The sequence below is a fragment of the Arabidopsis lyrata genome (genome assembly GCF_000004255.2).
Source record: "Arabidopsis lyrata subsp. lyrata unplaced genomic scaffold ARALYscaffold_3, whole genome shotgun sequence".
Classification (NCBI taxonomy): domain Eukaryota; kingdom Viridiplantae; phylum Streptophyta; class Magnoliopsida; order Brassicales; family Brassicaceae; genus Arabidopsis; species Arabidopsis lyrata.
In genome coordinates this window covers 4,810,414-4,825,637 of record NW_003302553.1, presented here as the reverse complement: position 1 = coordinate 4,825,637, position 15,224 = coordinate 4,810,414, and the positions used below count along the sequence as shown (strand labels likewise).

General features: G+C 36.8%; 3 protein-coding genes across 5 annotated transcripts; 2 read left to right on the top strand and 1 right to left on the bottom strand.

The window, feature by feature from the left end:
• Nucleotides 1–40: 40 nt before the first annotated feature.
• Nucleotides 41–7,648, bottom strand: LOC9320942 (pre-mRNA-splicing factor prp12). 2 transcript variants are annotated; one of them, XM_021032542.1, is made up of 16 exons: nucleotides 7,381–7,648; nucleotides 6,857–6,991; nucleotides 6,620–6,696; nucleotides 6,460–6,543; nucleotides 6,109–6,196; nucleotides 5,833–5,981; nucleotides 3,791–5,723; nucleotides 3,207–3,514; nucleotides 2,780–3,095; nucleotides 2,540–2,695; nucleotides 2,272–2,416; nucleotides 1,726–1,802; nucleotides 1,248–1,384; nucleotides 906–1,014; nucleotides 438–726; nucleotides 41–326 (listed from the first exon to the last, which is right to left on the bottom strand). In XM_021032542.1, the coding sequence occupies exons 1-15, from the start codon at nucleotides 7,579–7,581 to the stop codon at nucleotides 526–528; spliced, it is 4,116 nt and encodes a 1,371-aa protein (XP_020888201.1). In that variant the 5' UTR covers nucleotides 7,582–7,648; the 3' UTR covers nucleotides 41–326; nucleotides 438–525. The 2 variants fall into 2 exon arrangements, with proteins under 2 accessions (XP_020888201.1, XP_020888202.1); XM_021032543.1 differs by lacking the exons at nucleotides 6,460–6,543; nucleotides 6,620–6,696; nucleotides 6,857–6,991; nucleotides 7,381–7,648 and adding an exon at nucleotides 6,266–6,450.
• An 869-nt stretch (nucleotides 7,649–8,517) lies between these two features.
• On the top strand, nucleotides 8,518–10,985 carry LOC9320941. Of its 2 annotated transcripts, none has more exons than XM_021032580.1 (3): nucleotides 8,518–8,624; nucleotides 9,022–9,955; nucleotides 10,073–10,985. In XM_021032580.1, the coding sequence occupies exons 2-3, from the start codon at nucleotides 9,044–9,046 to the stop codon at nucleotides 10,853–10,855; spliced, it is 1,695 nt and encodes a 564-aa protein (XP_020888239.1). In that variant the 5' UTR covers nucleotides 8,518–8,624; nucleotides 9,022–9,043; the 3' UTR covers nucleotides 10,856–10,985. The 2 variants fall into 2 exon arrangements, with proteins under 2 accessions (XP_020888239.1, XP_002884875.1); XM_002884829.2 differs by having other exon boundaries at nucleotides 8,519–8,763.
• Nucleotides 10,986–11,133: 148 nt separating this feature from the next.
• On the top strand, nucleotides 11,134–14,063 carry LOC9320940 (homogentisate solanesyltransferase, chloroplastic). Its single transcript, XM_002884828.2, has 10 exons — nucleotides 11,134–11,429; nucleotides 11,815–11,936; nucleotides 12,021–12,167; nucleotides 12,346–12,571; nucleotides 12,666–12,739; nucleotides 12,900–12,992; nucleotides 13,183–13,300; nucleotides 13,473–13,535; nucleotides 13,687–13,719; nucleotides 13,812–14,063. The coding sequence occupies exons 1-10, from the start codon at nucleotides 11,223–11,225 to the stop codon at nucleotides 13,884–13,886; spliced, it is 1,158 nt and encodes a 385-aa protein (XP_002884874.1). The 5' UTR covers nucleotides 11,134–11,222; the 3' UTR covers nucleotides 13,887–14,063.
• The last annotated feature ends 1,161 nt before the right edge of the window (nucleotides 14,064–15,224 follow it).

The following is a 15,224-nucleotide window of genomic DNA, read 5'->3' as shown; positions in this document are numbered from 1 at the left end:
TTGGCACAAGAGAAACCAAAGTTTTTGTAACCAGTTTGTGTAATCTAAATTACTGAGGTAAAAAGAAACTAAGGACGAGTTTATGATTTATCACTACAATTTTGTATCCCTTTGTTTTCATTTCAAATGACTTAGTTATTCGTCTTTATGTACACAACAGTACCGAGTCCTATAACTAAAACCCACTTCCCTAACCAACTTCTGTACATGGGGGAAGTATCCTCTGCATAATGTTGCAGGGAGAAAAAGAGGATTGGTTGTTAGACTCGTCGCCCTCAAGTACACAAGGCACCTCCTGAGACTGGGTATTTCCAACTCTTTGCATCCTATACACAATAATGACGATAAGCTTGTAAACATTCAATATTCACTACCACTTTAATTAATAAATTCCATATGTAGTTTCAAACTAAAAGATTTTGGACTCAGTTACGCACCAGATCGAATTGGTGAATTCGTTGACCGTGGAACTGCGTCCTTTAAGTTGCAAGCCTTGGTAAGAAAGCAGGCTCGGAGGAGGATGACCTAGTGCAAAGCGTAATGGACACGCTCGAGCAACTGTACAACTTGGTGTAGCATGAGAGGCGGGGAAGAACGTTGTTTTGAACTTGCTTTTGATGTGCTTGGTGATGGCTGAGGTGTCAATAAAACTGACTCCTGCTGTCTATTTGTAAGCTCCAAGAACTGAGCAAGCATGTCACCATCCAATATCTTTGTCGCTTGGGACTGCAACAAGTGAAAACTTATGTATCATACTCGCAATAATGGATAAGAGGTAATTTTTTAGCAAGCTATTTATGTATTTAATGAGCCACCGAATGCAAAAGTTGAAATGTTAACTCGACTCTCAGAAATGATATTCATCTCACATCTATAAAATTTGAACTGTTTTTTGGTTCACTTACCGGATTCTCTCGACCTCGGAACTCATTATGATCATTACCAAGTACAGGAGCAGTCAGGGGATGGATCCCGAGCTTTGCTTGGACAGCTTCTAAGAGCTCATATTCCTCGCTACAGAAATTGGTGATCGGTCATTGAACTCACCAAGGAAAATAAGCACAAACAGAATTTCTGGTGCAAATTTAAGGGTAACTAAGTATAACAAAAGACAAAAGAAGCCTCTATTTGGTGGAAAAAAAGGTCACGCCAATATCTTTTCAAAAGTACTTATTACATATGCAGATACATGTAGCAACAAAATACCATAAACTAGCTATGTCATCAGTCAGATATTCAAATCATACCTTGAAATAGGAGCAAACACAAATATACTTCCCAATAGCGTGCCTGCTATGATAGTGTCATCAGCTGTGTCAATACTTTTACTAAGACCATAACTTCGCAGTACATCATCAGCTGGAAGTTTGTAGATGTTGCAACCCTGTTAAGAAGGTGGGGGCAAGCAGAAATGAATTAACATACATATATATTTTATTGGTTAATGAGGTAACTGCAACGTGCAACAAGAGACTTTACTAAAATTATCCATGACAACTCCTAGAACAGAAACTGTAATAGCACTAAGTTCAAGGTAACTACGTTAAGCTTGAGAAATGTTAGACCAATGCGCCAATTAGTCCTTTTCTATGGCCTAAGACATTGATATACTTACCTAAAGAAGAAAAACAACATAAGATCAAGTTTGTTACGGTATAAGCACACCACTGAGGGAACAGAAAGCAAGTAATACAGTGAAGTGCTCACTGAAATTCTAGGATATACCTTTTTGATAGCCATTGCAATCTCACCCATGTAATAAGCACAGTTTAGATTCAGGTTGGACTCCGGACTTGAATATTCTGGATCATCACGAGGTATTTTCAGTTAGCAAATTCTTCTGAATCAAAACAATTAGCCTCTATAAGAGTAATTTCAAATCCCAGGGTTTGTTTTATAGCACCTAGAAGAATCATAAGAACAAGGAAGATCAGCAAATACTAGATACTAAACTTAGTCCTACTATCCAGCAATCAATTTCAATGACGTTGTGCGTTTCCATCTTTGACATCTGAACTAAGCTACATGTTCTGCAAAATCTTAAAGAAGATTGCATACTCCTCCAACTGTGATACGGCACTTATCAGACACAGCATGTACTATTTGGACAGGCTGTATAATACACAAAAAAGAAAATATTTGCATCTATTATCTACAAGATCACACTTTTCTAACTGAAGTGAACATTGTTTGATAAAAGCTAAACTCGAAATAAGGAAGAGCGAAACGAGTAATATCTTAGCTAACGAGAAAAGGCTAAGTGCTTCGTACCAAATTCTGAATGATCTTGGCAAGACAGGATTGCTATACTCCCCTTGCGATCAGATACAGCAACAGAATTGGCATCCATTAGAAAGCAGTCAGCAACTAACCTCTGCGCTGGATCACAATATATTTGGTGAAGTTTCTTCGACTCCTTCAATGACATGAAAAAAGAACCTCAAATATTTTTAGTCAAAATCAAGTAGGCAAACAAAGCAAAAGACATTTAAGAAAGGAACAACATAAGGTAATATTCATTAGTGACAACAGAACAAACCTCGTGATAAGAATAAAAAAGAACACCATCACGGCAATCCCCAACTACAATTCTAGTGAAGTATGTGCGCAGAGATGTTATCATGAAACGAGTCCTTCCCACTGCAAACCTCTTCATTCTCTCAGGACTATCGTTCGGAAAACCACATACATAGAACTATTGAAGACCAGAGTATTTGTTAGCAGATTAACATGCTAAACAATTGGCAACAAAATTATAGATCATCAAAGTGAGGCTTACAGCATTGCCAGCAGACGCCAGGAAGTAATGATCAAGGTATGGACAGATTGCAAGTACCATCCCCGGCCAAGTGGTTGCAGAGGCCAATCTTAACTGCCATGTTTCAGCTTCATCAAATTTGATTCCATCATAGCTATTATCATCTGGACTGCTGCAGTGACTACTGCTTGATAGTTGTTCTGTTGTGTATCCCACAACATCACGAAAAGGTGATGTACGTTGGGAAGACGAACCAGCCTTTGAGCAAATTGTCATTGAGCCACTATCGGAGTTTTGAGTGTGTTCTAAGCAGAGGATGATTAATCGTCCTTTTGTACTGTAAAAGGCATTCAAAGATAGACACACGGTCAGCACAAAATTTGTTACATTAGTCTCCACTTTCACTCCATGGTCAAATTAAAAAGTGGCTAAGAACCAGATTTCAAACCTTTCAGCTTCACCACTGGGTAGTATAGCAGGACCAGAAGACAAACTCGTCCCAACCACAAGGACATGCTCATTTCCCACACGTACAAGCTCCATTGACTTCCCAGTTTCTCCAGGTTTGAGCTTGTAGGATGATAACACTGACCCACTGAGCGGGTCCACACAGCATATATCAGACGTACACGTATCGTACAGATCAGTTCTCATCACAATCAATAGTTTGCTTTCACTATGGTAGATAACCTTTCGTGGGGTGCCTCCAAGGTGAAATTTTTGCGCATTACGCCGTTTGCTGTGCACCATCTCCACCTACAAAAGAAGAATATACATCAGGCGATCATAGCCGGACCCAACTAATCGCTCCAACGCATTCCCACAACTGTCTATAGTCTATACTGTATAAGACTACAAAAACATAGATGAAAGCAATTAGCAAATACAGTTGTTGTTCATATGTAACTATTTTCCAAGTAAACCATATCAAAACATTAACGATTGATCGATGGAATTTGCATATCTTTGTCCAAAGCACAACAAAAAGGTCAGTGAAAATCTGAAATCAAAATTTGTAAAAAGAATATTTACCAGATGTAAACAGTTTTCTGAAACAAAAAGAATTCCTTGAGGGCATTCAGACGAGCATACAGGAGTTGCATGAGTAGAAGGTTGGAATGAGATGGAAGTATAAGAAAGGCTTTGTCGAGCTGTTTGTAACAACCATGGCCTGTCACTAAGAGCTATGATGTCTGAATCCAGTGAATCACTGAACGGAACCAAGAAAACAGGTGTGATGCCAATGCGTCGGGTAGCAATTAATAGAAGGTTGATGGGTAAATTGTCTTTTTTGCCCACAACAATGTCCATTTCTTCTTTACAGTAACTAAAATAATCTGGACAATTCAACCCGGATGCATTTGAAAAAAGGGGCCACTCAAAACGGAGAAGCATCCCATTTCTCAACCCAGAAAGGACATAAAGTTGATCAACTAACACGAGTCTTACATCTTGAGGAATGCATCCACTAATAACAGCTCCCATTGTATTTGTTAGCGATACCAACCCAGAAGCAAGGACTCGAACACCAACACCATCTTCTGAGAAGGACAGGACTTCAACAGAAGGCTTATGTGTGCCAATCAAAAATGAATAGCCTTGCTCCATACCAGAAGGAATCGCAGCTTTGCAACTATTATCCGGCGAAGAAGCACAGGATCTCTTTTTTCCAATATGTTTTTGAGGAACTGAGATGCAGGAAACTTCATACTGCAAGGTTACTCGTTGAATTTCATAGATTTCACAGCATTGAGATGATACTGATTTGACCCCAAGGATAGACAAGAAACAAGGGTTAGACGTAGAGACAACTATCAAATTTTGACCAACTGCCCCCAAGCTGATACTGACATTGTCTGGAAACCACGACGAGAAAAATGGTGAAGAAACAGGAATACCATCAGAATGAGCATCCATGGTGGGCATGCACAGCCTTATTGCATCTTGGTGAATCTGAACCAACAAACCATCAGCAACAAGCCCACATGCCAAGGTGCAAACATCAGACTGGAAACCAACTGAATCAGTGACATCTTTAAAACTTAATCCAACTGATAAAACCCTGGTCTCCTCAACAAATGACAAAACAAGAAATGAATGGTATACATCAGTAAGCTTCATTTTAACAGTCCAAGTACCAGTTATTCCTTGATAAACAGGCGCGGTTTTCAGAAGTTTTTCTACATTAATGCCACTACGAATAATTCTCAGAGAGCCTTCACGGGTTACACCACAGCAAGCAAATATTTGGTCTCGTTTCTCATTCTGGTCATCCATAACCGAAAAATCCAAGATTGGAGCAATATTTTGTATGGAACTCATCCAATGTAGCTTCTCAGATCCCAATTTGAAAACTGTTCCATCTGCCATCTCCGCAAAAGTAGCCAAGAATCCACCTTCGACCCATAAAATTTCCTTGCATGGTAAACCTTTGTATAAACACTCTGATAGATTTACTTTAACCCCATCATCTTCATATATGAGTTCAAACATGTAAAATTCACCATCGTCTAAGCATATAATCATCCGAGGATTATGATTATTTTCCGGCTCCCAAGTCCATGAAGAGACATGCTTAGAACTCAACTTTCCAATGTCACTTTCAGTATCTATGAACATGGGATCATGATCACTGAGCTCTAACAAAGCACATGCAGCAACATTAAAACCCTCATCGTCTCCATCTTGTACTCTACACGACTCTTCGACAAAATGCTCTTCCACTAGTGAAGCAGGAACAAGATCTAAGGATGTCCTAAACAGACAGCAAGGGTTTTGAGGATCTCTAAGATCCATTAAGAGGGCATCACCAATCCTAAACAGAAAGGCAAATCCAGAGGAGTGAGGAACTTCGACAATACTATGTGCCAGAGCCCCAGCTTCAACATACTCTGATATTAAACACATGGATTCCTCTTTGACATTCCATCTAAACAAAGCCAGCTCATTCATGAGAGACCCAATCCTATACGATTAGAAAAATACTGAGGTAAGCAACCCTGGGATGACAGACACTCTTATAAAGGAAGCACAATAACTGAAAGCAGAGCTTTTCAAATTGAAAGGATTTATACCTATTTATAACAATGGCAAAAACAGGAGCATACTCCTTGGATTCGGAATCATTAAAATCTTTAGAAATGAAACACATGCTCCAAATAGTACCAGATATTGCTTGTACAGAGCTACCATTCCCTCCGTCTTCAGAAGGATAAGAAATCCTCTAAAATGAGAGAAATTAAATATATTTTTAGCCACTCTATCAATATCTCTCATGCCACAACTAAAGGTAAACCTCCTGTCTACTGAAGTTACAAGATGATCCCGAAGTTGGTGGCAGAAATCAATACCTCATGAATAATATCACCCATAGACGATGTTGAGAGGGAAAACAGAGCAAAACGATCATGATACGCACTGACAGCAAGAAAGAGACCACTGCAAAATGCATTACAGGAGTCAAAATCACTCGTTGCTATTCAAGATACAAAAAAATGTAAGCTTTACCATCAAGGTGTGGCTTAGAAACATAACGCTCCAATTCAATTTTCTAAACAATCCAATAGTGAGTACTTGGGCAAAGGCCAAAACATACCCAAAAAAAAAAAAAAAACAGCTAGCAATTATTGTTATTTTAAAAGTAGTATCTAAGTCATCAATAGGATCAAGAAGTAACAAAATCGTGGTAAATGAAAACTTGCCTGGAATCTATTGTGAGCATTCTTCCGAGTTGAATCCTTGAGTTACCTGGAGTAGAAAGTTGAACATGTTGTATGGGCGAGAACCTACACCTCAACAGCAGTGAAATGAGCACGGTGACATTAGGTTTGCAGGATAAATAAGAAAACACGAGAAAGAAACCTGTGCATTTCATTGCTAAATGAGAGAAATGAGAGGTTTCCAGAGTCAGAAAGAACAGCCAGAAGGTCTTTTCCCATCTGTAAAAGATAACAGATGGTTGACATATTAAATCACAAAGATCTGCATTCCTATTACTAACAAAACAATTTTGGTTGTTACCCATTTGAAAATCTTTGCCGGGGTAAAATACCTGATCAATCAAATACAGTATTCTGTGTCTAAATATAAAACGCTTACCTGCAAACTATTCGAATATAGCTTACTACTCTGAGGTATGACAGCCAAATCCTTAATTGTTCCAAATACATACTGTTCACACACCGATTCAACAATCCCATCTTCACCAATAACCACCAATTCTATGCAAGTCTCCTGGTAAGACAAAAAAAAAATACATTTCTAGTTAGTGATAAAGCAACAAAAGCAGTATACCTGGCACACACTACAGACCTAAGCTTTTCTCACTGTATTTCTGCTCTACAAACTATAAATACATTTGAAACAAACAAATTTGCAAATCTTTTATAACAACATCCTGATGCAACTACCATACCCACAAAAAAAGTATACGACTTTTTACTCTTTCACAATGCCCTCAACATAAAAAAACAGCTGAACAAGTGCAGATAGCATATCAACTCCAAAAAATCCCAATCCCTAACGGAGAGATATTTATCAAAAAAGCATTTCCCACAAAACAAATCAGAATCCAAAATCCAAATCCAAAAGTAGAGATCAGAGGAATAAGAAGGAACTCGGACCTTGCCGAAAACTATGTCGCGGGAGGAAAGGGAGCGGAAGTAGCCATAAGCAACCTGGAGAACGACGCTGGGGCGGAGGATGCACTTAGCTAGGTAATGATCCCCGGCGGAGGAAGAAGAAGAGGACGGAGGAGGCGTAGGAGCCGCCGTGGCAGAGGATGATTGAGACTGAGCGGAAGATTCATCCTCCGGAGCCGCCATGATTAACAGAAGGAAAACGGCAAAGGTCTTTTCCTTCTTTAATTTCCTCTCCGTCTTGTCAAATGAAAGGGGAAAATCTTGCAGTGACACTGTTCCATTTATTCAAAAAATCAGTTAAATCCATATTACAAGAGATAAAAATATAATCATGAATGAAAAAATCAGTGTTAAGAAAAAGATTTTTAAAAAAAAAATAAAAATATATTAATTGTCATTAACATTTACCCTAATTTGTTCGTGTCCTAGTGATAAACAAAACAAACAAAAATGTATGTGTCATAATTTAGATTTACTACCTCTCACACAAACTAAAAAAAAAAACATTAAATTTTCACTTATACCTTATATTAATATATTTTATAAAAAAATTTATTGACCGAAACATTAAAACAGTAGGGATAAAACTGGAATTTTTACCAAACATTTGTATCGAAAACGGACAACTATTATGAAACAAAATTTAACGACAAGTAAAACGAAACGGAAAGAGTATTATTATATCTAAATTTGAGTAATTTAATCAATCCATCATTAGTATCATTCGATGATATATTAAAATGTTTTATTGGAATTTAACCTTATTCGCTAGCCGCAAGAAATTAATAAGAGATCAGATTTATTTACTAGTTAAATAAAAATGTGTAAAAAATAACACAAAACGGATTTGCTAATTTGGAAAATGTGCAAGAGAAATTTGATTTTTTATTTTATTGGTATTGCTAATGAAGTGTCTTGGTGGCATAAAAATTTTCTTAAGAGTAAATTTGTTTCTTCATTGGGTTGGTGGTAATTAGATAAGAAAAAAAAAAGAAAGATATTTGCAAAAAAAAAAAAAAAGTTTTTTAAATTTCCAATTAAATTTTTAGCTGTAAATAATTTATTGGGCTTGCAAAATCACTAATCACTGTACTAATTACAAAAATGTTGTAAGAAACAAAGAAACCAGTTTAAAAAAAAAAGGGAGGAGAGAGTCCGTTTAATAGAAGAGGCGACCAAGTTGTGGTAAAAGAAAAAGAGACCCGTTTATTGCGCCAAAACCAGAGGTGCTTCTCTCTCTCTCTCTTCCTCTTCCTCTTCCATTCTTCTTCCTTTTTTGATCTCGCCGTCAGATTTTCCTTACAGGCTTTGTTTGTTCCTGCTCCGATTTGTTCCTGTCTGTTTAGGACACGATTTCTTTCTAGGGTAATTGTCGTGTTCTTTTCTGTTTTGACATTTCTTTTCTCAATCCAACAGTTGAATTTTGCTTGTAATTTGACTCAATTCTGAAACTTTCGTTTATAATCTGTAAATTTATGGATCGTGATAGTTGCTGTGATCCGATTTAGGATCACAAATTCCAGCAAAAGTAGAGATTTTGATTAATGGAGTTTGTGTCTTATTTCAATGCTTTGATATCTGATCTAGCGATGCTTGGTTCTTCCATCTGTGTGTTTTCTGCAGACGATTTCTGATATTACAGGCAATGGATCCTCCTGTCTCGGATCTTGAGAGTATCGAAGATCAGAAAGAAGGAGGACCTTCCTTTCACTGTGATCTTTACGATACACAAGTAGTTCACAAGATTGCTCAGGTTTTTCTCCCTGGATTAGCCACTGCTTGTGTCGATAACACTACCGGCGATATCTTCAGGAGTCCTGGTTCTGTGGCTGCTGACATTCGAAAAGAAATGATTGAGTACTTGACTCGTAGAAGCGAAAGCTTTGTGGCTGAACACATTGTTCTTCAAGGTGGTTCTGAGATTGAAGCTTCTCATGATCCTTTTGACATTATATCTGATTTCATCGATGATTTCGCAACTTCTAAGCGGAATTTGTTCAGCCGGGTTTCGGGTTGGATGCTTAGCGAAAGAAGGGAAGATAATATAGATGATTTCGCGCAAGAGATGGAGATAAGCGGCTTCTGGTTGACTGATCATAGAGAAGGGATCGCTCAGACTTTGCTTAAAAACGTCGATTTTAAAAGCAGTGCTCATTGTGAGATGAAATTCCAAACCGAGGGAGAACTCGCGGAGCATACCATGAGTTGTGGGTATAGAACCATGAACTGTGAAAACGAGGGTTGCACTGCGGTCTTTTGCGCGAATCAGATGGAGAATCACGATTCAGTTTGCCCGTTCAAGAATATTCCGTGTGAGCAGAACTGCTCAGAGAGTATCATGAGACGAGATATGGATAGGCATTGTATAACCGTATGTCCTATGAAACTTGTCAACTGTCCATTTCATGCTGTTGGTTGTCTATCTGATGTACATCAATGTGAGGTCCAACAACATCATTTGGATAATGTAAGCTCTCATTTGATGTACATTCTTCGGAGCATCTACAAGGAAGCATCTCCAGATGATCTCAAACCCCGAGCTGAACAGATACAGCAGGTGAAATATCAGCAAAGAGATTTTGTTTGGTTTCAATCTCTTTAGACACTATATGGCTCCAGATCTCTCTGAGCTCAAAACATGACTTTTGCTTAAAACTTTTTTGGTATGTTGCAGTTGTCTACTCGGTTATCTGAAGCTCGTAATGCAAGATCACTAACGAATCTGGTCAAGGAAATTGATGGAAAGCTGGGGCCTTTAGAAATCAAACCAAAGATTGTTACTAACTCGGAGTCCGATAAACCTGAAAATACAGAAAAGGAAGCATTAGAAGAAGCTGAGATCAAAGAAAATCCGGAAACAAGCAACTTAAAAGCTGGTACATTGGAGCAAACCGCGGAAGATAAAGTGGTTTCAAAAGAAGTAAATGATGCAATGGTGGAAGAAGCTGCAAAGAAAGTTTCGGAAGCTGAGATAGCAGAGAATGTTAATGAAGAAGGCGAATTAAAAGCGCAGAAGCTTTTAGAAATAGGCGAGTTCATAAAAGAAGCAGACAAAAACTCTGCAGATGATTTATCAGAGAGAACCGAAACCAAAGCTCCAGAAGTTGTGGTCATGGATGAAGATAGAGAGGAAGAGGAGGAGAGTGCAGAGACAAAAGACTCAAGAACAAATGAAACAACTAGAGGTTTAGAGATGATTGATGAAGAGACAAAGAAATCGACTGAAATTAAAACCGAAGCTCCATCACGAATAGTCATGGACAAAGAGGAGGATGAAGAGACGAAGAAATCAACTGATACAGAAACCGAAGCTCCATCGAGAATAGTCATGGAGACTGAGGATGATGAAGAGACAATGAACTCAAGGGCTCGTGCTTCTGATGAAGCTGAAGCACTCTCAAAGAGCTCTCAAGGTTTTTCTACGGTGCAAGCGGAAACCGTACCCCATATGTCTTAACATCTTGAAGCTAACATGTTTTCTTTTTACATTTAACCAGTTTGTTTGTTTTGTCTGTCTGAAAATATTTGAGTCATCGAATGTATCCAATTTTGTATTGCTTATCAATTGATTGGTTTTTTTTGCCGTACTTCATCAATTGATTACTTGGTTATGATTGTCCCTACTGGTTTGGTTGCCCAATTCTGATAAACCTTTTCGAACCGGAATCAAGATCTCACCCAATAAATCAATTCATTAACAAACCGGATTTGGTCGATGTTTTACTTCCTCCGAACCAGAAAGAGGATTGGACACAAGTCAAACAAAATTCGTTGTGCAAACGAAAGTAGCAGAGTAAAGAGTTTTTGTGTGGCTAGTGGCATCAATGGAGCTCTCGATCTCGCAATCACCGTGTGTTCGGTTCTCGTCTCTGGCGCCTCGTTTCTTAGCAGCTTCTCATCATCATCGTTCTTCTGTGCATTTAGCTGGGAAGTTTATAAGCCTCCCTCGAGATGTTAGCTTCACGAGCTTATCAACTTCAAGAATGCGGTCCAAATTTGTTTCAACCAATTATAGAAAAATCTCGATCCAGGTATGGTTTCATTCTAGGTTTCTCTTTCGTTGACAAGCATATTAGCCGTTGCTTTTATGTGAACTAAGAGATTCCTAAATATCAAATTCTTGGTTTACTTTATCTGGAACTGGGCAGCTCAGAAAGTTCAAATCTTTTGGCCATCTATCTGCTCCAATTAGAAAAATGTCTTCTTTAAGGGATCATTGATATTGAGGTCCAATAGTATTACTAGGATTGGAAATGGTGAATGTTTCTGGTAGAATCTGGAAATTTTATTCTCTTGAACAACATCTTATGTTGCTTCTCTAAGAGTTGCTCAGTAATCATGTAATTCTATCATTCAGTTTTGATTTACAGTGTTTGCGCGTTTTGCAATGTCACTCACAAAAGTATACTCTATCAGGCATGTTCTCAGGTTGGTGCTGCTGGGACTGATCCAGTGCTGGATAGAATTACCCGGTTCCAAAATGCTTGCTGGAGATTTCTTAGGCCCCATACAATCCGTGGAACAGCTTTAGGATCCACGTTAGTATTTTGTTGCATTTTTGGTTTATGAAGGGACTTCATATTCTTTGCTCTTATTAAGCTTGACTGTAATTTTAATGGCAGCGCCTTGGTGGCAAGAGCTTTGATAGAGAATACTCATCTGATCAAATGGAGTCTTGTACTCAAGGCACTTTCAGGTCTTCTTGCTCTTATATGTGGGAATGGTTATATAGTCGGCATCAATCAGATCTACGACATTGGTATCGACAAGTATGTAGCACCATTAGATGCACATGTATATTGGTCACTATGATAAATGTAGCATTTATGAAGCAGCATGTTCCAAACGTTTGTGCAATAATGTTAAGCTAATTGTAGAAACTCATCATTGATGTGCATCTACAAATTTTCGTTATTTTGGTTTGAATTTCAATTATTTGTTCTGCAGAGTGAACAAACCATATTTGCCAATAGCAGCAGGAGATCTCTCAGTGCAGTCTGCCTGGTTGTTAGTGATATTTTTTGCGATAGCAGGGCTTTTAGTTGTCGGATTTAACTTTGGTCCATTCATTACAAGCCTATACTCTCTTGGCCTTTTTCTGGGAACCATCTATTCTGTTCCACCGCTTAGAATGAAAAGATTCCCAATTGCAGCATTTCTTATTATTGCCACGGTAAAGCCTGTTTTATGCTTCTCAATCTGTATACAACTATCAACATGGCTTGGAAAATCTTAATAAAATATTCTGTATTGACATCTCTTATCAGGTACGAGGTTTCCTTCTTAACTTTGGTGTGTACCATGCTACAAGAGCTGCTCTTGGACTTCCATTTCAGTGGAGGTTAGTAGTCAAATGCACAATACTTGATAAACAGGTCGAAATAGTGAAATGGACTTTGCATACTTATATGTATAGAGTTTTAAAATATGTGATGGACCAATTGTTCTTTGCTTTCATCATGAGTCGATATATAACTCAACTTTTGATTCGCCATTTGCAGTGCCCCTGTGGCGTTCATCACATCTTTTGTGACACTGTTTGCACTGGTCATTGCTATTACAAAAGATCTTCCTGATGTTGAAGGAGATCGCAAGTAAGTATCTGCATGCATAACCATTTTCTTTCCACTCTTTGCTCAATCCATTTTACGGTCCTGGTGTCTTTTCAAAACGCAATTAAAATTTTGTCCCAGATTAACCAGCTCTGTTTGATATATTGTCTTTATGTGTTTGTTCAAGCATGTTTATCTAATCATGCTTTTTCCTTTGATTGATCTTGAATAGGTTCCAAATATCAACCCTGGCAACAAAACTTGGAGTGAGAAACATAGCATTCCTCGGTTCTGGACTTCTGCTAGTGAACTATGTTTCCGCCATATCACTAGCTTTCTACATGCCTCAGGTGAATACATCTAATTCCACCTTAACTATTGCGGTTAATTAAAGCATGACACCATTACAACATGTATAAGCTTGATAAACTGTTTCCACCATTTTATTTTTTCTGCGATATGTTAGTTTCCTGGTATGCAGCTTTAAAAAGACCAGCCCTCTTATCCTTTAACAATCAACAGGTTTTCAGAGGTAGCTTGATGATTCCTGCACATCTGATCTTGGCTTCATGCTTAATTTTCCAGGTAAAGCATCGTGAGATACTCTTATTTCTCTTACATACTATGGTCAGCCTGAGATAATGCTCAAAAACTTGATAGCTATATGCTTTAGTTTCTGCATTTGACACTGCCAGATTCATTAATCTCTAATATCTTTGTTGTTGATTTTTGGTAGACATGGGTACTAGAAAAAGCAAACTACACCAAGGTAAAATACTTGTACAAACATAAACTTGTTATCACGGAACATCAATGGAGTGTGTATCTAACGGAGCGTAGAAACATTTTTGGTTATTGCAGGAAGCTATCTCAGGATATTATAGGTTTATATGGAATCTCTTCTACGCAGAGTATCTGTTATTCCCCTTCCTCTAGCTTTCATGGTGAGGATATGCAGTTTTCTTTGTATATCATTCTTGTCCTTCTTTGTAGCTTGGGAGTCAAAATCGTTTCGTTCATGTACATACAAGGATATGTCCCTTTAAATTTTTATATCTGGCAATAAAAATGCTTGTACCAATGCAATCAACAGCTTTTTGAGTTTGATGATCACTGACTTGGTTCCAAAAAATATCATCTACAAAATACATAGAAACTAGATTTTAACCCGCGGTACACCGCGGGGCTATATTTTCTTAAAAAAATCAAAATGTAATTTGTTTGATAGATTATTTTGATTGTTAATTTTAGGATTTCACCTGTGGTATACGATCTTTTATAAATATCAACCCAATCTCGTCCCATCATATTACCCGTCCCGTGAAATTAAACATTATTTAGTTATTTTTCTTTTTAATAATACTTTTATTTAAAAGCTATATAATTCAAGTCAATTTAAAAATTTCTTTTAAATGGTTCCCATAAGATATATATACATATATATTAAATTTGTATAGAGTTGAAATAATATTAATATTACAAATTTTTTATATAATTTAAATATTATAAATATTTTTAAAAATATGTAATATATATTTTTTGTTATTGAATAAGAGGATATTATGTGTAAGAAATGTAGAAAATAAGAGTTTAATATTTTTATTATGGAGTCGCAAAAAAAATCTTTTATTTCTATACATGTTATTCATTTATTAATAATAAAAGAAAACAAATCTTTTAAATTAGATATTAACTAAAATAAACGCACCATAATTACTTATTAAGTAACAACCAATAAATTTCACCAAAAAATAGGTAACAACCAATAAATTCTAAACGCAGTAATTAAAGAATGAGATATTAAAAAAAATATATCAAATAAGATATAAGAATCTTAAAATAATTGAACATCTAAATAATTTAATTGTTAGTGTCGATTTTAATACCTTCATTAGTGTGGATTTTTTTTTTTTACAGAGAAATATTTCCTAAAGATTATCACATTAATGACTCAGAAAATTAAGGAAGATATGAATTTATGATTCTCGAAATCGTATTGGTAATATCTTTAAGTAATATTTTTCAAATTTAAATAATTAATGCCAATGGCATTCATCCGTAAATAAGGTCCAACTCCAGGATTTATTTGCTAAAAGTCATTCAAAAATGTATATATAGATATAGATAAGTTTTAAATTTCATCTGAACAGTAAAATATTTATCTGCAAAATTATTCGAATTCACCCATTACAAAATTTTAATTACCATATATTTTTTGTTTTATTATCAATTATCAATTACTATGTAATGTATTTTAAAAAATATTCTTATTAA

Bases quoted from the DNA above. Each gene is read 5' to 3' on its own strand.
- LOC9320942 (XM_021032542.1), bottom strand. From the start codon at position 7,581: ATGGCGGCTCCGGAGGATGAATCTTCCGCTCAGTCTCAATCATCCTCT. The intron at 6,544-6,619 runs GTTTCTTTCTCG...GTTGAGGTGTAG, and splicing joins TTTAGCAATGAAATGCACAG to GTTCTCGCCCATACAACATG. The intron at 5,982-6,108 runs GTATTGATTTCT...CTCTCATTTTAG, and splicing joins TGGGTGATATTATTCATGAG to AGGATTTCTTATCCTTCTGA.
- LOC9320941 (XM_021032580.1), top strand. From the start codon at position 9,044: ATGGATCCTCCTGTCTCGGATCTTGAGAGTATCGAAGATCAGAAAGAA. The intron at 9,956-10,072 runs GTGAAATATCAG...GGTATGTTGCAG, and splicing joins GAGCTGAACAGATACAGCAG to TTGTCTACTCGGTTATCTGA.
- LOC9320940 (XM_002884828.2), top strand. From the start codon at position 11,223: ATGGAGCTCTCGATCTCGCAATCACCGTGTGTTCGGTTCTCGTCTCTG. The intron at 12,168-12,345 runs GTATGTAGCACC...TTTGTTCTGCAG, and splicing joins TACGACATTGGTATCGACAA to AGTGAACAAACCATATTTGC. The intron at 13,720-13,811 runs GTAAAATACTTG...TGGTTATTGCAG, and splicing joins AAAAAGCAAACTACACCAAG to GAAGCTATCTCAGGATATTA.